The sequence below is a fragment of the Dysidea avara genome, chromosome 6, assembly GCF_963678975.1.
Source record: "Dysidea avara chromosome 6, odDysAvar1.4, whole genome shotgun sequence".
Taxonomy (NCBI): domain Eukaryota; kingdom Metazoa; phylum Porifera; class Demospongiae; order Dictyoceratida; family Dysideidae; genus Dysidea; species Dysidea avara.
Genome location: NC_089277.1, coordinates 37,684,004 through 37,706,067, shown reverse-complemented (window position 1 = coordinate 37,706,067; position 22,064 = coordinate 37,684,004). Strand labels below are relative to the sequence as shown.

General features: G+C 37.4%; 1 protein-coding gene across 1 annotated transcript in view; it reads right to left on the bottom strand.

Annotated features, from left to right (window-relative positions):
* LOC136259460 (uncharacterized) overlaps positions 1-22,064 on the bottom strand; it is a 41,508-nt gene that overhangs the window by 6,606 nt on the left and 12,838 nt on the right. The window contains exons 9-14 of the mRNA XM_066052945.1: positions 21,902-22,048; positions 12,894-13,061; positions 10,577-10,751; positions 7,378-7,479; positions 7,238-7,326; positions 7,108-7,164 (exon numbers count right to left, since the gene is read on the bottom strand). Coding sequence (XP_065909017.1) covers positions 7,108-7,164; positions 7,238-7,326; positions 7,378-7,479; positions 10,577-10,751; positions 12,894-13,061; positions 21,902-22,048 — 738 coding nt within the window. The remainder of the gene's footprint in view (positions 1-7,107; positions 7,165-7,237; positions 7,327-7,377; positions 7,480-10,576; positions 10,752-12,893; positions 13,062-21,901; positions 22,049-22,064) is intronic.

The window sequence follows — 22,064 nt, the reverse complement described above, 5'->3', positions numbered from 1 at the left end:
TAAAACGCGTATGGGAAGAAGCTGAAAATCGGTGGGTGAATAGGTTAACTATTGAACCTCAAACCTTTTGTGGTTTGAAAGAAATCGAGATAAACACCAGGAAGATACAACGAAAAAACCAACAGTATGTAACAATTACGCAATCGAGATTAGCTCATAAAAAACGACTGCTTGCCACGCCTACCAGGTAAACCGCTTGGGGTAATGCTTTCAAAATCGCTGTACAGATGGAGTTATCATCTTAGAAAGGCACTTCAATGGTGTAGAAGAATCAGACTTAAAGCCACGAAGTTATAACACGAAATCCAACTTGGTGTAGCAAGTGCGAGATCGAGATACTCTAATAGAGCAGTCATCCTAATAGAGCAGTCACCCTGAACAGAATTCAAGAGATCAGTTAGAAATAAGTAACCTGTATAGAGATCAGCTACAAACAAATCACCCTGTAGAGAGTTCAGCTACAAACAATTCACCCTGTTCAGACATCAGTTAGAAGAAGTTTTCTTGTAGAGAGTTTAGTTACAAACAAATCACCCTGTTGAAAGATCAGCTAGAAGATGTCACCTTGTAGATAGTTCAGTTACAAAGAAACCACCATGTAGAGAATTCAGCTACAAACTAGTGACCCTGTAGATACATCAGCTAGAAGAAGTTACCTTGTAGAGAGTTCAGCTACAAAGAAACCATTCTGTAAAGAGCTCAGCTGCAAACAAATCACCTGTACAGAATTCAGCTACAAACAAATCATCCTGTAGAGAGATCAGTTAGAAGAATTTACCTTGTAGATCGTTCAGCTACAAACAATTCACCCTGTAAAGAGATCAGCTAGAAGAAGTTACCTTGTAGAGAGTTCAGCTACAAAGAAACCATCATGTAGAGAATTCAGCCACAAACAAATCACGTGTAGAGAGTTCAGCTACAAACAAATCTCCCTGTAGAGAGATCAGCTAGAAGAAGTTTCCTTGTAGAGAGTTCTGCTACAAACAAATCACCCTGTAGAAAGATCACCTAGAAGAAATCACCTTGTAGAGAGTTCAGCTTCAAAGAAACAATCATGTGAGAGTTCAGCTACAAACAAATTGTCCTGTAAAGAGATCAGCTAGAAGAAGTTATCTTGTAGAGAGTTCAGCTACAAAGAAACCATCATGTAGAGAGTTCAGCTACAAACAAATCACCCTGTAGAAAGATCAGCTATAGAAGAAATCACCTTGTAGAGAGTTCAGCTACAAAGAAACCATCATGTATAGAGTTCAGCTACAAACAAATCACCCTGTAGAAAGATCAGCTATAGATGAAATCACCTTGTAGAGAGTTCAGCTACAAAGAAACCATCATGTAGAGAGTTCAGCTACAAACAAATCATCCTGTAGAGAGATCAGCTAGAAGAAATTACCTTGTAGAGAGTTCAGCTACAAAGAAACCATCATGTAGAGAGTTCAGCTGCAAACAAATCACCTGTAGAGAGTTAAGCTACAAACAAATCTCCCTGTAGAGAGATCAGCTAGAAGAAGTCACCTTGCAGAGAGTTCAGTTACAAAGAAACCACCATGTAGAGAGTTCAGCTGCAAACAAATCATCTGTAGAGAGTTCAGCTAGAAACAAGTCACCTTGTAGAGAGTTCAGCTAGAAGAAGTCACATTGTAGAGAGTTCAGCTGCAAAGAAACTACCATGTAGAGAGTTCAGCTGCAAACAAATCACCCTGTAGAGAACTCAACTACAAACAAATCGCCCTGTAGAAAGATTAGCTAGAAGAAGTTACCTTGTAGGGAGTTCAGCTACGAACAGATCACCCTGTAGAGAGTTCAGCTACAAACAAATCACCCTGTAGAGAGTTCAGTTACAAAGAAACCACCATGTAGAGAGTTCAGCTGCAAAAAATCAATCACTCTGTAGAGAGTTCAGCTAGAAGAATTCCCCTTGTAGAGAGTTCAGCTGCAAATAAATCACCCTGTAGAAAGTTCAGCTATGAACAGATCACCCTGTAGAGAGATCAGCTAGAAACAAGTCACCCTATAGAGAGTTCAGTTAGAAGAAATTACCTTGTAGAGAGTTCAGCTACAAACAAATCACCCAGTAGAAAGTTCAGCTATGAACAGATCACCCTGTTGAGAGTTCAGTTAGAAACAAGGAATCCTGTAGAGAGATCACCTAGAAGTATCACCTTGTAGAGAGTTCAGCTACAAACAAATCACCTGTAGAGAGTTCAGTTACAAACAAATCACCCTGTACAGAGATCGGCTAGAAGAAGTCACCTTGTAGAGAGTTCAGCTATAAAGAAACCACCATGTAGAGAATTCAGCTGCAAACAAACACCCTGTAGAGAACTCAGCTACAAACAAATCGCCCTGTAGAAAGATCAGCTAGAAGAAGTTACCTTGTAGGGATTTCAGCTACAAACAAATCATCCTGTAGAGAGTTCAGCTACAAAGAAACCATTCTTTAAAGAGCTCAGCTGCAAATAAATCACCTGTACAGAATTCAGCTACAAACAAATCACCCTGTAGAGAGATCAGCTAGAAGAAATTACCTTGTAGATAGTTCAGCTACAAACAAATCACCCTGTAGAAAGATCAGTTAGAAGAAGTTACCTTGGAGAGAGTTCAGCTACAAAGAAACCATTTTGTAAAGAGCTCAGCTGCAAACAAATCACCTGTACAGAATTCAGCTACGAACAAATCACCCTGTAGAGAGATCAGCTATAAGAAGTTACCTTGTAGATAGTTCAGCTACAAACAAATCTCCCTGTAGAGAGATCAGCTAGAAGAAATTACCTTGTAGAGAGTTCAGCTACAAAGAAACCACCATGTAGAGAGTTCAGCTGCAAAGAATCACCCTGTAGAAAATTCTGCCAGAAACAAATTGCCCTGTAGAAAGATCAGTTAGAAGAAGTTACCTTTTAGAGAGTTCAGCTACAAATAAACCATTGTGTAAAGATCTCAGCTGCAAACAAATCACCTATACAGAATTCAGCTACAAACACATCACCCTTTAGAGAGATCAGCTAGAAGAAGTTACCTTGTAGATCGTTCAGCTACAAACAATTCACCCTGTAGAGAGAGCAATTAGAAGAAGTCACCTTGTAGAGTGTTCAGTTACAAAGAAACCACCATGGAGATTTCTGTAATCAATATATGTGACCGGATTTGCGAAAAGGGGTCTTCCACACACATCCAATTCTGTAAACGTTGGAGACCATAACTCAGTGTTCAAGTAACATATTAACCTGAAAATTTGCTCTATGAAAGGCCCTCAGAAAGGCTATGGTGAAAAAAGATGTGAAATCCAAGGTGGCGGCCAAGAAATGGCTGTGATGGTAGGTTAATGGTAAAAATTTTAATAACGACAATTCAGGTGAATTTTTGTGCCACTTCACAAAACTTACCTGAATTGTCATTATTAAAATTTTTACCATTAACCTACCATCACAGCCATTTCTTGGCGGCCACCTTGGATTTCACATCTTTTTTCACCATAGCCTTTCTGAGGGCCGCACACTTTTTTTACAGCTTAGCTGTTTTGGATTAGATAATATATAAATACATACATGCTCAACCACAGTTGAGTATATATATACCTACCTGGAAACAGGTGAGTATCAAGACACACGGTAGTGTGTTGTGTGGCCAAGAAAGCCGGCGACTACACTGTGAGTATATTTTAACATTAACAGGAAGAAAGGAAACAGTTTTTCATGCGTGCATAGGGTACGCCACACAGCAAATTTTATTAAATTCGCAACAGCCATTTGCGAGATACGGGCATTCAAAAGTTTATTTTAATTTCTTGGCTTCGATTTCTTTTCGCACACTTTGCAAACATTGCTATAAAATGCAAACGTGTAACTCGATTGCCTCGATCTTTGGCACAACTGAAGAGCATATAACGGTGGATTCACGTACCAAGTTTGTTGTGAATCTGAGGAATATTCAAGGAGTTATGAGCATTTATTCATGTAAAAAAGATCAAATTTCTGTCACGGCTACAGGGTAAACTGAATATAGAAATAACTTGAAAATTGGTGTGTAGATAGGCTGATCCTCGTAGCAGTGCCTTATGATAGTTTGAATAGCAATAGAGTTACAGCGACAAAGTTATAAAGCAAAAACCAAGCAAGTGTAAAATTGCGGGATCGAGATACTGTAATAGAGCAGTCACCGCGGGGTAAAAAAAGGTGTGCAAGAAATGTCGAAAAAAAACTTATCAGAGTTCGAACCAGGGACCTCCATACCTAACACCTGCATCCTTAACCACTGAACCACTGCTACCTTGGCTGATCACCTCACTTAATTTCTGCTTTATAAAAGAAATTTCTAGTTGAAATCTGCTTATAATCAAACGTTTGTAATTTCATAGATCTACCAATAGAAGTTCTAGATTGTTCTAGAACATTCTATGTATGTTCTATTAGAAGTCCTCAAAAAAATGTGCACTGTATTAGAGTATTACAATAATCTTATCAAATATTGAATTAAATCATGCAATGAAATACATTTATAAGTCTGTCTTCAATAATTATCATTGTATCCATATAGAAAAGAAGAAATGTGAGTAAAAACAAACTTCAAAGTCAGCCATAGGCTGGTTTTGGGGCCTTATAAAGTACAAAAAGAAGTGAAATCCACACAAAAACAGCCAAGCTGTGGAAAAAATGGTGCGGCCTTAAAAGGCTTGGGTGAAAAAAGTTGTGAAATCAAAGGTGGCGGCCAAGAAATGGCTGCAATGATGTTAATGCTAAAAAATTTTAATAATGGCTGTGTGCATTGTTAAACTTTATTAGCATTAATATCATTGCAGCCATTTCTTGGTCGCCACCTTTGATTTCATAACCTTTTCACCTAGGCTTTTTAAGGCCGCACCATTTTTTCACAGCTTGGCTGTTTTTGTGTGGATATATATACTACACCAGCAGTTAGGTAAATATATGTGAAAAAAAGGTACGGCCTTAAAAAGCCTAGGTGAAAAAGGTTATGAAATCAAAGGTAGCAGCCAAGAAATGGCTGCAATGATGTTAATGCTAAAAAAATTTTTTAAATGACTGTGTGCATTGTTAAAATTTATTAGCATTAACATTATTGCAGTCATTTTTTGGCTGCCACCTTTGATTTCACAACTTTTTGTCACCATTTTTTCACAGCTTGGCTGTTTTTGTGTGGATAGATTCCTACCTGTGAGTAAATATATATTAGGCCTGCGCCTAATGTGCTGGCATAATTTTGAGAATAATAGGTCACCAATTTTGTGAGTTTAATTCTGGAATAATAGGATTGTTACAGGAATAATTTTAGAACTATCAGATGTCCACGGGAATAATCGGTGGAATTAAGGGGCGTGTCTATTCTTGAGTAGCTAAGGAAAGTTAAGCTACTAAGAATGATGTATAGCTGACATGTTATTATAGGAGCGCTGCAAAGTGCTGGCTGAAAAGCTTCTGAAAGATCAATATACTCTAATAGAACAGTCAAATGCTCTAATAGAGCAGTTAGGTCATTTCAAGTTAACAATTTGCAGTCACTATCAGGGATTTAACTGCATGATTATCTACAATTCTGAAGCTTGTACATCTTATACTAGTGTATCTTCTTCAAGTCTTTGAGTATAATATTATTGATTGATATCATTATCTTAGTATGTTGCTATAGCTACTAGTTTAAATATACTAGCAGCCAATAATTGATAGCACTTAAATTATTACTACCAGATATATTATTATGAACTCTTGTTACTGCACGTAGCTTTTCTAAGTTTGTTGTAACTACTTATATGGTTGTGTATAATGGTTATTAATTAATTCTTGGCAAAACTCCTTATGAGCATCTTGAAAACTAAGCGACTAGACACAGAAACTGAGAATTATTATAGAATAATAGGCTAGATACAAGAGTAAAAAAAGAATAGGAGAAAATTTTGAAAAATTCTGGAAAGAATAGGTAAAATTTTGAGCACATTAGGCTCAGGCCTAATATATATACTCACCTGTGGTTTGAGGCACGTGGCACTAATGCATGTCATGCCTATAAGCAGGCTAATAGCCTGTGGCAGGCGCCAGTACGATTAGTCACCATAGCCAGTTCAGACTAATAGCCTTTGCTGTGTTGGGAAATCAGCCAGTAAGGTTCAACCACTGGACTCATTTTATAGACGTACCTCACAACATCAATAATGGGTGGCAGCAGGTAATACATTTGTTGATATGAACGGACACGTTCCCGGGGTATACAGAGATTACTAAGTCCCACAATAGATTGTCATTACCATTTTGAGCAAGCTGACTCATTAGAGGATGGCTACCAGCATGTCTACTATTCCAAAGGATGTGACTAAAATGCAGAACAGACTCAAAAATGGACCGGTTCATACAAGCATAAAACATGGATTTCTAGTGTAGCCTACAGTACAGTATCCCAAAAACAATATTGACCACAACAAACATCTTGCAGAAGCCCTTAAGATGATTTATGAAGTGTGATCTAGCTAACCATCAAGCCCTGCACTTTAATTAATGTGAGCGATGAGCAAATTTGCCACTGTGACCATTAGATAGTGCCGTAAACAAGGTTAAAATCATCCTATATAATAAACAGCATAACATAAATTCTATTGTAGCAGTCAGCCTTTGCCAGCTGATGAACTACAACATGGTACGTAACTACGACCTTGAAGTGCGCTCATTACTACCCATCGCCTGTTAAATTGAAAAGCAGCCAAGAAACTAATTGCAACAATTAACCTGAATACAAATCCTGTCTCTTCAGCAAGAGAGAACTAACTGACTGAAGAGAGTTTGTATATGTAGACTCCCCTACCTGGCCGGCACTACTGTAGCAAATTTGGTTCCAATCAGATAAGGGATCACACTTCACAGAGCTACATAGGTTTGAAATCGTGTTTTCTTTCTTCCTGTTAATATACTCACGGTGTGGCGCGCCGGCTTTTTGGGCCACACGACACACTACTGTGTGTTTTGATATTGTGCATACATGTATTTTGCATTTAATGTGTGTGCAAGATAGTGGTGAGTCACAGCTACTCAGAAAATACAAACTATATACAATTTCTGTAAACTGTTAAATGCTACATGTCAATTTTTCAGCAAGTTAGTGACTTACATATGGTTGAACAGCACTGAATGTGACTGGAAAGTATTGTGCAATATATGGGGTGACCTATATAGAATGATATTAATACGATTATTAGCATACGCTACATATTGTACAAGCATACAGCTACTTAATTTACCTGTAAGTAAAACACTATTGGATATAGCCAACTGAAAATGGTTACAGATGATAGAAGGATTACAGTAATCACAATAATATCCACAACAACTACAAGAACAATAACACAATTGATGCAGCAATGGTAACAAGTGGACTAACCTAAACCAAAGATGAGAGCAATACTACCATGTCCACAGGATACACACTTGTTAAGTAGAACACTAACTCCTTTGTCACCACGACACTTGCCACACAAGTAACCTTCAGAAAACAAGGGATGTTGCCTATACCTTCAGTTATATTAGGACATGTTTACCATGCATATAACACAAAAGTTTAACAGGGGAAACTTTTGATGGCTACGACTATTTGCATTGTAATTCATTTAAAAAAATTTGCATTCAGTGTATTCTCTTAGTAGGGTAGTACACTAAGATTACTACCCACTCACATCAGTCAATGTCATAATAATCAAATAAGCACTATGCTAGTAAAACTTGTAACAACCGGCTGGAAATCATACTCTATAGGTGCAGGATTTGCTTTGTTAGAAGTTGAGCAGACGTGACTTGTCATGTTTTGCGTGAGATACTCTAATAAAACAGTCACTGCGCATTAAATATACTAATAACCATTCTAATTTAGAAGGAATTTATTCTATTATGAAACACTATTGTAAATAAATACAGGCACTATAATGCAACTATATATACTAGTTAAAACACTGCTGCGTGTACAATATGGAAATAAAAGCACGAGGGTGTGGGCAAGAGACTATAGCACGAGACGAAGCCAAGTGCTATATTAGGCTTGAGACCATGCCTGAGTGTTCATATTGTACAAGTGTAGCAGTGCTTTAACTGGTTTAGAGTGCTTCCTTGTGTCTCGCTTGGAGCATTCATTTTGTGAATTCGAACCACGTCAGTTTTCAGCCATCAGGCAATTGATAAGTGTCTATGTAATACAGTTGTGATAGTAATACAAGCAAAATTTATCTTTGTGGCTACTTTTGGTGATAAGAAATGTTACGCACGTGATCTTGCTTTTTGTATTTATTTTCCAATTAATGCATAATGGTTCTTTATCTTCCATAACTGTGACGCAAATGGAAAATATAACACACTTGAATGCATTACTGAAAATAAACCACTTTTTTTACTTTGATCTCGTCAATGCAAAGTACTTTAAATAGCCATAGCCATGAACAAGCAAGCACAAAAATTAATTATAGAATAGAGCAAATTATTAAGGTTACGGGTTACCCATTAAATAATTTTGTAGGCGCTTTGCTTATAGTTCTGTTTTAACCGTTTTGCACGGAAGAACACACTAAAATAACATGGTATATTAACGTACAAGAAATACCAAAAGCGGCGATACACTCAACAAGGGATGCGCTTGTACAGAAATGCAGGCACTAAACAGCGAAACTGTTGAGTTGCTATTCATCAAAAACCAGGTTCCATGGGAAGCCAGACCATGATAATCAGCATTAATAAGCTATTACTTAGTGATTTCTAGGTCCTCACGAACGAATTGAGTTGTTATCCGATTGTAACAGCACTGTAGTGCACTCGCGGTATTTCCGTAGCAGAACTAATCGCCATTATCCTTGAAAGATACGATAATAAACCAGCTTCTAGTCAGCTTTCCCACAAAGTCTCCACGACAGGACCTAGATAATATAACCACCCATTGACACTGCCATAAAAAATTAGTGCTAATTGGCTGACAGCTGCTATTTTTGATGAATAAAAACCACATTAAGCAGTAGCGCTAAACGCTGGTTCAACCACATTGCGGGGACTTAATTTTACGCTTGACTACCTTCCGCAGTAAATTATTAACACTCACTTTGTATGATTCCTCCGCTATTATCACGTGGCTATACAATGCTTTAAAGTTAACAACCTTCTCACTAACACCTGCTCGAGTTTCGTGCCAGTATTGCACCAACCATTATCGCGCATCGAAAAATAATAACCTATTATTAAGCGCCTAACCCGTAACCTTAATGGTTATTGCATAGCTAGATCCTTTGGCTTTGGTATTGGATTGGTAGGTACTTTTTTGTATCGGTACAGCACTGGCTAGTTTGTTTCATTGTATCTATAGATAAGAAGAACAATGGTCTGTGAAAAAAAAAACAAGCCTCAAAGCCAGTTAATGGTTGGTAGGCCTGCGCCTAATATGCCAGCATAATTTTGAGAATAATAGGTCACCAATTTCGTGAGAATAATTTTGGAATAATAGGCTTGTTACAGGAATAATTTTAGAATTATCAGACGTCCACTGGAATAATCAGTGGAATTAAGGGGCGTGCCTCTTCTTGATTAGCTAGAACAATGAACTAAGCTACTAAGAATGATAGATAGTTAACGTTATCATACAAGTGCCACCTAAAAGGAGCTGAAGAGCCTCTAGGCTAAAAGATCGATATACTCTAATAAAACGCTCAAATACTCTAATAGAGCAGTCAGATCGTTTCATGTTAACAATCTGCAGACAGCATCAGGAATTTAACTGCTGATTATCTGCAATCCTCATACTTGTACATCTTATACCGGTGCATTTCTTTAAGTCTTTCAACAAACATATTGATATCATTATCCACTAAACTTAGCATGTAGTTATAGCTCTAGCTTTAATACACTGATAATTGAAAACTCTTTGATTATTACTCCCAATAGCCATTTTAAGCCTGTTGTTTCAATGGCTATAACAATAATTATTATGTGTAAAGTTGAATGCTTCATTTATGGCTAGCTATTAATTAATTCTGGTAAAACTACTTCTTAAATCAGCATCTTGAGAACTAAGCAATTACAGAAACTAAATGAGCATTATTATGGAATAATAGGCTAGATACAAGAATAAAAAAAGAATAATAGGAGAAATTTTTGGGAAATTCTGGAAAGAATATTTTGAGCATATTAGGCTCAGGCCTAGTTGGCTTTGGGGTATTTAAAATACAAAAGAAGTGAAATTCATGTAAAAACAGCAAAGCTGTATAAAAAGGTATGGCCTACAAAAAAGCCTTGGCGAAAAAGCTGTGAAATCAAAGGTGGTGGCCATGAAATGACTGCAATGATATTAGCCATTATTAAAATGTATTATCATTAACATCATTGCAGCCATTTCATGGATGCCACCTTTGATTTCACAACTCTTTTCACTGAGGCTTCTGAAGGCCACACCCTTTTACAAAGCTTGGCTGTTTTTGCATTGATAAAAAATTATTGCATATATATATGCTCCACACTATAGTATTACAGTGTACATACATACAAGTAGAGAGCAATGAAAGTAAACTAGGTATACTCTGTTAATAATGACATAAGGCACACTCACTAGTCACCTTGTCTATCACAGACACACTGGAGATCATCATTATCATAATAATATACACTGTTGCATATATTACCACCATCATCCTCCCTACTACACTGACAGTAACCAGGTGGACACTGGTAATACTCCATCATCCCATTCAGTGACTCCCCAGTGTTGATATTGGTAGCCCATAATCCTTCCTGTAATTTATAATCTAATCAAAAACAGCCAAGTTGTAAAAAAAAGTGCGGCCCCTAAAAAGGCCATGGTGAAAAGATGTGAAATCCAAGGTGGCGGCCAAGAAATGGCTGTGATGGTAGGTTAATGGTTAAAATTTTAATAACAACAATTCAGGTGGATTTGTGTTTCGGCACCAAATTCACTTGAATTGTCGGTATTAAAATTTTTACCATTAAGCTACCATCACAGCCATTTCTTGGCCGCCACCTTGGATTTTACATCTTTTTTCACCATGGCCATTTTAGGGGCCGCACCTTTTTTACAGTTTGGCTGTTTTTGATTAGATATTAGTGTATTTATATACCCCAAAGCTGTCCATAGGCCGGCTTTGGGGCTTTTTTTAACCTATCCTTTTTCTTTACCACAAGAAGAATAAAAAGACAAAGCAGATTTCAGGGGCGGATCCAGGAGTTGGCAAGGGGAGGGGCACAAACAGGCCAAGTTGTAGATGGTTGGGGAGAGTCAGATTCTCTTATTAGTATGTTCTGGTGATATTTTCCATCCCGACTTCCAGCCAGCTTATTTCGATGTCTCCATACACAGCACTGCTCGGCCTGCTTTTATTTCCTCCTCTGCTTACTGTGCTGGGGTGACTGCTGCAGCTGGAGAGGGAGCAAAATTTGGTAGCTGTGGAGAATGTGGGGTCTGATTCTGTTCCATTAGTAGTGGAAACTTTTGGTGTATGGACTCCTTTTGCTTTGAAGACCACACAAACGACTGCCAACCATACCACCCCCTGTAGTGACATTGCTCCTAAACTTGCAAAGAAGAACCTGCTCCAACAACTTTAAGTTGCATTATAGATAAACAATGCCAGGATGATCCTAAGGTATTGGGCACTTCAGGGAATTGATATTGATGACAATCCTCTTTTCCCTTACTTAAAACATTCCCCTGTAGTTGTAGTAGCAATTTATAGGATTATATTGTAAGTAGATATTGCACTTTAATTCATGGACGACACAAGGTGTTGATTCACGGTAGCGCGATACAATTCCCTATGGCTGTGGCGGTAGCTATTAAGCTTATCGCCCATACTGTCCACAGTGATTTGCAGAGAAACTTCTCATACTGTTCTTCATTTATATCGCTATGTAGCAGGCGGAACATACATAGCTGAAAATGAAGCATAATGGCCACTACACGTTTCAGTAATTGTTGGGAGTGCATTCAGATTATGGCACAAATGTACCAAAACAAGAGAGGTTGCCTATACCTGCAGATATATGGAAATCTAATCCCTATAATACAGTTGTAGTTTATAGACTGAAGTATAGGAATTAAAATTAATGTCCATTACACCACAATTATCTATTTGAAAAGTTGTTGCTTGGATTTATTTTACAGCAAAGTGGGTCAGTCGGTGGACAAAAAAGAAACAGCTTATGTCAGAAATGTTTATGATTTCTGGTAACAAACCATATCTTCCAAAAATATAGATAAAACATTTATAGCTACTGCACTGTCTGCAGATACATTGTTGTTTTGCCATCAAAATAATTCCTATCTACTGACTATATACGTAATTATATGACTACACTGTGAAATACCAGACAAATGATCAAGTAAATTGGTCAACAGTGCTCACATATTAAACACAATAGGCAGAAGATGAGTTACTAGTCTATTCCATGTAAAGGTACATAAAATTAATGTAAAGTTTTAGTTACATAATAATATGTGATACACAGGAATGTATTAGCTCTTGTAGTGCATAATAATTTTGACCTACGTAGTGCTGAGAGTCAATTAGACTTGACTATGGGTTTCATAATTAAATTTTTGTTAGGTAACTATCTACATGTATACAGTACATATTACTAGCTCAAGAAATGTAGCATGTTTCAATGTATCACACCCTACACTGATTTTATTAACATAAACATGTTGTTGATTGATAGTTTAGAACTACAATTTTGATCAATTCCCTTTGAAAAGTCATGCTAAGGTTAAATCTATATGCTAAACATGGTACAATAGTAATGTGCTGCTTAACTTATGAAAAACTACAAAACCATCACAAACCTGTACTGTACCAATACTCTCTTACAAACAGGTATAATCATTGAATACCCACAAGACTACGTAGAGTCCCAATGTACCTTTAGTATCAATCTCTTCTCATCTGGTACACACTCAGCTATGTTCTCATCTTGGCCATTGTTACATTTACACTTGTACTCCTTCACTTCACTCAATGATTCTACTGCACGCAGTACAAGGCCAGCAGGACAAGGAGTGACTGTCAGGTTGAAGGATGAGTTCTGATCCTAGGAAACAAAATAAGCATGCATTATAATAGTTAATAACACTTTCACATCTCAAATAAAGTTACTGTTTTCAAAAGTACACTGTGCATACTTATAAAGACTCTTGCAACATTATTATCTTATAGACATGACATTTAGGGTTTTGTTATTCTTGTTATGATTTGAGGTTACTTAAATGCATGGTTGCTATGTTAAGTGCATAAGTTATACTTGCACTAATGGCCACTAGACACCTGTTTATTAAGTGCATATAATTGAAATCATTGCTGCAAACTTGTGCTTTGTAGAATGGCAAGCAAAAGACAGTTAAAACAAACCAGTAGTATCACAGTACACTCGCCACCTTGCCAAGTAATGTCTAGCTGCCTGTAATAACAATAGCTGCATCTGACTTCTCAGGATTGCCATTTCTTTGAATAAAGCAAACCTTTAAACTGATTGTTGGTGTCAAAATTGCTTCAAAAACGTGGTGGGTACAAATGATGTTCTCGTAACAGAAACATATTACAATAATTTGTAAGTGTATGCCCTTAACAAGCATAGTAAATTTCACTAATATAATTCCTCAATTATAAGCTCATGCACCTAATAACCAGAGTCTAGAAGTTTTATAATGTTATTCAGTGAAGCCATCTAGTGTAATATCATAGAGTACAGTAGCTTGTACTGTATAGTAAGGATCATGATGGTTTGGAGTTTCCCCAATATAGAATATTATCGACCTAAAACCAATTTCTCAGTATCTCGACGGCATTGCATCATTAACTATAGTCAAACACAAATGTGTCTTCACTGCAACCCGAAATGCTTCCAATAAGTTGTGGAATTTTAAAATGCAGAATTTTCTATACAGTATAGACTAACTGATGCCTTCAACAAAATTATGACTAAGGCTATGGATTTGATTTTTTGTCAACAGCAAAGTAAAAGTGCTATAATATTATTATATGGAAATTAAGGGAATGACCATAAGATTGAAGACCTACTTGATAGTGCCATGTCAGAAGAAATTAACACAACTCAACTCTATCAAAAAAAATCATAACTAAACTCCACAATTCTACTGTTCACCCACACTCTCCTATGAACTCTGGTAAACACTAGATTCACCAAAAATATCATACATGTAATTCCTTTTCAACTGTTGTTGAAGAAGCAATATTACTCAATCTCTTATTGAGGCTTGCCTTCTACATAGCAGTAGCTTAAGAGTCAACCTCGCGCTTAGTAAACAATGTGTTACCCACATTGTACAGCCACTTGGTGAAATGTGCACAAGCAGTTAAGTTGCATATTGGTTAACTATAGGTATGCTTATTGTAAATTAATAACTATTCTAGACCAGAACAGCACAGTGTAAGCATAAAGCAGTTTGGAGCTAGTGTAAATGGGCCTATTATGTCCTATATTGTGTCCCATTTCTTTTTGATGCGGTGCAAGGTGACGAATCACAGGTAGCATATCAATGGTTTTGTGTGTTGCCTATTATATTATCCATAATTTTCACACCATGCTTAAGGTGATTCCAGGAGGTACTGTAGCTTCATACATTATTCCATGTGGTGTAAACGGTTGTGTAACAGGCAGAGTATAGCCAAATCAGTTACTTTGCTTGTGAATAACTCCGGGGATGTAGTACAAGAACTCATACTTTGTCATGAAATTATACAGCCTCATACATCTAGCACTGTTCTTTCCTTTGATGTGATCTGGTAGAATTTTTTAATGATGTATTACAAAATTTTATGAATTAACAAGTGTAAATTCCTAACATCCATAATTATGACAGAGTTATGCATACAATTATGATATTCATATTGTTAGGCCCATCAACTTCAGTAATCAACCCACAATCAAGACACACGATAGTGTGTCGTGTGGCCCAAGAAGCTGGCGTGCCACACCATGAGTATATTAACAGGAAGAAAGAAAACGCAATTTTCACACCTATGTAGCTCTGTGATCCCTAATTCGATTGGAACCAAATTTGCTAGAGAAGTGCCAGCCAGTTAGGGGAGTCTACATACCAAATTTGAAGAAAATCGCTCCAGCCATTTCCGAGATACGAGCGAACAAAATTTCGTTTTAATTTCTTCGTTTTTTTTCTTCTTCATTTCGCACACTTCGCAAAATCCGCCATAAAACACGAATGCGTACTCCAATCGGGCTAAAATTTGGCACACCTGAAGGGCTCATTAAGGCGGACCTCAGTACCACCTTTGGTAGGAATCCGATGAACATTCACGGAGTTATGACCAATTATGTGCGTAAAATAAGGTCAAAGGTCTGTCACGCCTACAGGGTAAACCCCTTGGAGGAATGAGTTGAAAATTGATATGTAGATAGAGTAACCATCGTAGGAGTGCCTTTTTATGGTTTGAAAGGAATCGAGATAAAGACCATGGAGATATGACACAAAATCCAACCTGTGTCAAAATTATGCAATCGATTTTATGAATTAAAAAACTATTAGTTTTCACGTCTACCAGGCAAACTGCTTAGAGCAATGAGCTGAAAATCAGTATCTAATCAAAAACAGCTAAACTGTAAAAAAAGGTGTGGCCCCCAAAAAGGCCATGGTGAAAAAAGATGTGAAATCCAAGGTGGCGGCCAAGAAATGGCTGTGATGGTAGGTTAATGGTAAAAATTTTAATAACAACAATTCAGGTGAATTTGGTGCCGCTTGATCTTGGCACAAAATTCACCTGAATTGTCGTTATTAAATTTTTTACTGCCACCACAGCCATTTCTTGGCCACCACCTTGGATTTCACATCTTTTTCGCCATGGCCTTTTTGGGGGCCACACCTTTCTTTACAGCTTAACTGTTTTTGATTAGATTTCACTTCTTTTTGTATTTGTATACCCCAAAGCCGGCTATAGGCCGGCTTTGGGGATTTTTTAACCTATCTTTTTTTCTTTACCACAGGAAGAAGAAACGATGAAGCAGATGTTAAATACTTTAAATATTTCTGATTTTATCAGTAAATGTACAAATTATATATATATAATACATATATTTATTACAGAACACTCTACACGGTGGTTTCTTTATAACTGAACACTCTACAAGGTGACTTCTTCTAGCTGATCTCTCTACAGGGTGAATTGTTTGCAGCTGAACTATCTACAAGGTAATTTCTTCTAGCTGATCTCTCTAAGGGGTGATTTGTTTGTAGCTGAACTATCTGCAAGGTAACTTCTTTTAGCTGATCTTTCCACAGGGCAATTTGTTTGTAGCTGAATTTTCTACAGGGTGATTTGTTTGCAGCTGAACTCTCTACATGGTGGTTTCTTTGTAGCTGAACTCTCTACAAGGTAACTTCTTCTAGCTGATGTCTCTACAGGGTCACTAGTTTGTAGCCGATCGCGAACTCTCTACATGGTGGTTTCTTTGTAACTGAACTCTCTACAAGGTGATTTCTTCTAGCTGATCTTTCTACAAGATGATTTGTTTATAGCTGAAATCTCTACATGACGGTTTCTTTGCAGCTGAACTCTCTACAAGGTAACTTCTTTAGCCGATGTCTCTGCAGGGTCACTTGTTTGTAGTTGAACTATCCACAAGGTAATTTCTCTTGCTGATCTCTGTACAGGGTGAATTGTTTGTAGCTGAACTCTCTACAAGGTAACTTCTTCTAGCTGATCTCTCTACAGGGTGATTTGTTTGTAGCTGAACTCTCTACAGGTGATTTGTCTGTAGTTGAACTCTCTACATGATGGTTCCTTTGTAGCAGAACTATCTACAAGATAACTTCTTCTAGCTGATGTCTCTACAGGGTCACTTGTTTGTAGCTGAACTCTCTACATGGTGGTTTCTTTGTAACTGAACTCTCTACAAGGTGACTTCTTCTAGCTGATCTTTCTACAGGGTGACTTGTTTGTAGCTGAACTCTCTACAAAGAACTTCTTCAAACTGATCTCAGTACAGGGTGATTTGTTTGTAGCTGAACTCTGTACAAGGTAACTTCTTCTAGCTGATCTCTATACTGAGTGACTTGTTTGTAGCTGAACTCTCTACATGATGGTTTCTTTGTAGCTGAACTCTCTACAAGGTAACTTCTTCTAGCTGATCTTTCTACAGGGCGATTTGCTTGTAGCTGAATTCTCTACAAGATGATTTGTTTGCAGCTGAACTCTCTACATGGTGGTTTCTTTGTAGCTGAACTCTCTACAAGGTGACTTCATCTAGCTGAACTCTCTACAGGGTGATCTTTTTGTAGATGATCTCTCTACAGAGTGATTTGTTTGCAGCTGAACTCTCTACATGATGGTTTTTTTGTAACTGAACTCTCTACAAGGTAACTTCTTCTAGCTGATCTCTCTACAGGGTGAATTGTTTGCAGCTGAACTCTCTACAGGGTGATTTATTCATAGCTGAACTCTCTACAGGGTGATTTCTTTGCAGCTGAACTCTCTACATGATGGTTTCTTTGTAACTGAACTCTCTACAAGGTAACTTCTTCTAGCTGATCTTTCTACAGGGCGGTTTGTTTGTAGCTGAATTCTCTACAGGGTGATGTATTTGCAGCTGAACTCTCTATAGGGTGAATTCTTCTAGCTGAACTCTCTACAGGGTGATCTTTTCATAGCTGAACTCTCTCCACAGTGATTTTTTGCAGCTGAACTCTCTACATGATGGTTTCTTTGTAGCTGAACTCTCTACAAGGTGACTTCTTCTAGCTGATCTCTCTACAGTGTGATTTTGTTTGCAGCTGAACTCTCTACATGGTGCATAGTTTCTTTGTAACTGAACTCTCTACAAGGTGTCTTCTTCTAGCTGATCTCTCTATGGGGTGATTTGTTTGCAGCTGAGCTTTCTACATGGTGGTTTCTTTGTAACTGAACTCTCTACAAGGTGACTTCTTCTGCTGATCTCTCTACAGGGTGATTTGTTTCTAGGTGAACTCTCTACAGGGTGACTTGCCAGTAGCTGAATTGTCTATCAGATTAACTGGTTGTTGCTGAATTCCCTACAGAATAACTTGCAATGTAATATAATTCTATAATGGTGTAAGTTATAAACGTAGCTGAATGTTCTATTAGGGTGACTGTTCTATTAGAGTAGCGATTTCCAACCAAACAATTTTTCACAAATATTTTTGCTACGTAAATTACACACCTTCAATAAACGTTGCACAAGCTGCCGTTCCAGTTAATGGTAGTCAGTGCTTCGTACTTTGTAATGCACTTTACTGGATTAAAATCCATGCGGTATTTATTGAAATATGTCAAATCAAAGTTTGAGAAATAAAAATCCCCATAGGAATCCCATACAAATAATTGCGTACGTAATTCTAATTGGAAGAATACGGCACCGGTGATAGCCAAAGTTTCCGAGTGTTTCCGCGTGAATCTGTGGCAGATGAGGACGAAAAAAGTGTTCCTGGGCAAACCGTATATGCTGATTTCGATTATGCCGTGTGTTTTTTGATTGGAGGACGACTGACGTTGGATTACGACGAAAATATGGCCCTTTTAAAGGTAAATCGCCATCTAGTACTGTTCAGAATTCAGCATTACAGTCACCCTGGGCTTCAAGGCATCCCTCTGCATCGATGCAAGTATAGTTTGAAGGTGAGCAGTTTGTTGTCTTGCACGGAATTGCAATATAAGGTTCAAGGTTGAGCATAATCTTTTCAAAAGTGGAGACTGGCATGTGATACCAACCTTACATGGTTTCACACTTACCTGTTGTTTTGATCCATTTTATAGCAGCTTCAATGATTGTAATTTTGGTCAGAAACTATTTATAATTTCTGCTTTTAGTATACAGTGATGTCATTGTGTTATATAATAATTATTATCCTTAGTGCTTACAATGTGACAAATAAAGCTGAACAGTGTCCAAACAAATCTATTTTAATAATAATATGTCTCACATTTTGTTTTCTGATTGTCATGTTTTCGAAATATTTGTTAATTGTGACTTGTGATGCCATTACTTACCATTTTGTATAATATTACTGATTTTTCTAGGTAGTTATCCTTGAAAATACATTGGGTGCCTGTGCATACTTAGTATTACACAATACACACAATTTATTTTTTGTGAATCACTTGCTTTATTCATGTAATATTCTGAGTGGTCAGTCTACAAAGAAGTGGTCACTCTTGAGAGGCTTTACCTAGCTCATATGCTGTTCTCCATAAAATAGTTATGTAGTGAAAAATTCGTGTCATTATTAGTTTCCTATCTAGATTTATGACACTTTGAATATTGTGTTCGGTGCCATGCGATATATGTAAAAAGCATTGAAAATACTGTACACAAAAATCATCACACTGTCAACTTCTTTTGCTTATAGCTTTTGATAGGAACCATCAATTGGGGTGGGGTTTGCACTAAAATGACCCTGAAAAATAGCACAATATATGTCATACCAATGAATGCATGGAATGTTAATTATTTAATTTAGTTGGAAATCTCTAATTAGAGTATCTCGATCTCGCATTTGCTACACGTAGTTTCCTTTCGAATTATAACTCAGTGGTTTGTAATCCGATTTATCTGTACTACTGCAAGGACTTTCTATGATGATTATTCCAGCTACATACTGATTTTCAGCTCATTGCTCTAAGCGGTTTACCTGGTAGATGTGAAAACTAATAGTTTTTTTATTCATAAAAATCGATCGCGTAATTGTGACACAGGTTGGGTTTTGTGTCATATCTCCATGGTCGTTATCTCGATTCCTTTCAAACCACAAAAAGGCACTCCTACGATGGTTACTCCATCCACATAGCAACTTTCAACTCATTCCTCCAAGGGGTTTACCCTGTGGGCGTGACAGACCTTCGACCTTATTTTACACAAATAATTGGTCATAACTCCGTGAATGTTCATCGGATGCCTACCAACGTTGGTACTAAGATCCGCCTTACTGAGCCCTTTATGTGTGCCAAATTTTAGCCCGATTGAAGCATATATTCGTGTTTTATGGCAGATTTTGCAAAGTGTGCGAAATGAAGAAGAAAAAAACAAAGAAATTAAAACGACATTTTGTTCGTTCGTATCTCGGAAATGGCTGAAGCGATTTTCTTCAAATTTTGTATGTAGACTCCCCTAACTGGCCAGCACTTCTCTAGCAAATTTGGCTCCAATCAAATTAGGGATCACAGAGCTACATAGGTGTGAAAATTGCGTTTTCTTTCTTCCTGTTAATATACTCATGGTGTGGCGCGGCGGCTTCTTGGGCCGCACGACACACTATCGTCTGTCTTGATGTAGCTGGAATAATCATCATAGAAAGTCCTTGCAGTAGTACAGAAGAATCGGATTACAAACCACTGAGTTATGATTCGAAAGGCAACTACGTGTAGCAAATGCGAGATCGAGATACTCTAATAGAACAGTCACCCTAATAGAACATTCAGCTATGTTTATAACTTACTCCATTATAGAATTATATTACATTGCAAGTTATTCTGTAGGGAATTCAGCTACATGCAAGTCACCCTGTAGAGAGTTCATCTAGAAACAAGTCACCCTGTACAGAGATCAGCTAGAAGAAGTCACCTTGTAGAGAGTTCAGCTACAAAGAAACCATAGTTCAGCTGTAAAAAAACCACCATGTAGAAACCTCAGCTGCAAACAAGAGAGATCAGCTAGAAGAAGTCACCTTGTAGAGAGTTCAGTTACAAAGAAACTATGCACCATGTAGAGAGTTCAGTTGCAAACAAAATCACCCTGTAGAGAGATCAGCTAGAAGAAGTCACCTTGTACAGAGTTCAGCTAGAAAGAAACTATCATGTAGAGAGTTCAGCTACAAACAAATCACCCTGTAGATATATCAGCTAGAAGAAGTCACCTTGTAGAGAGTTCAGTTACAAAGAAATCACCATGTAGAGAGTTCGCGATCGGCTACAAACTAGTGACCCTGTAGAGACATCAGCTAGAAAGAGTTACCTTGTAGAGAGTTCAGCTACAAAGAAACCACCATGTAGAGAGTTCAGCTGCAAACAAATCACCCTGTAGAAAATTCAGCTACAAACAAATTGCCCTGTGGAAAGATCAGCTAAAAGAAGTTACCTTGTAGATAGTTCAGCTACAAACAAATCAGCCTGTAGTGAGATCAGCTAGAAGAAATTACCTTGTAGATAGTTCAGCTACAAACAATTCACCCTGTAGAGAGATCAGCTAGAAGAAGTCACCTTGTAGAGTGTTCAGTTATAAAGAAACCACCGTGTAGAGTGTTCTGTAATAAATATATGTATTATATATATATAATTTGTACATTTACTGATAAAATCAGAAATATTTAAAGTATTTAACATCTGCTTCATCTTTTCTTCTTCCTGTGGTAAAGAAAAAAAGATAGGTTAAAAAATCCACAAAGCCAGCCATAGGCCAGCTTTGGGGTATACAAATACAAAAAGAAGTGAAATCTAATCAAAAACAGTTAAGCTGTAAAAAAAGGTGCGGCCCCAAAAAAGGCCATGGTGAAAAAAGATGTGAAATCCAAGGTGGCGGCCAAGAAATGGCTGTGATGGTAGGTTAATGGTAAAAATTTTAATAACGACAATTCAGGTGAATTTTGTACCAAGCCCAAGCAGCACCAAATTCACCTGAATTGTTGTTATTAAAATTTTTACCGTTAACCTACCACCACAGCCATTTCTTGGCCGCCACCTTGGATTTCACATCTTTTTTCACCATAGCCTTTTTGGGGGCCGCACCTTTTTTTACAGCTTGGCTGTTTAGGATTAGATAATATTATACATGGCACTACTCTGCAGTTATGCACACCACTCAATGTATAGATGTAGCTATGTATTACATTTATGGCATGTCTACATTTGTGTAAGCATACAAGCAAGTATTGACATATGTAAACTCACAGGTGATCGAAACAGTTCAACCATAATGAGAAACGTCCGATTCACATAGACAAGATTATCTATTGTTCCAATGGTGTAACTGACATTATAACTCAAGCTTTGAGGATGCAGTACTCTAGCAGTAGGGCTGAAGGAGAAGTAAGCATCCTACAAGAGATAAAAA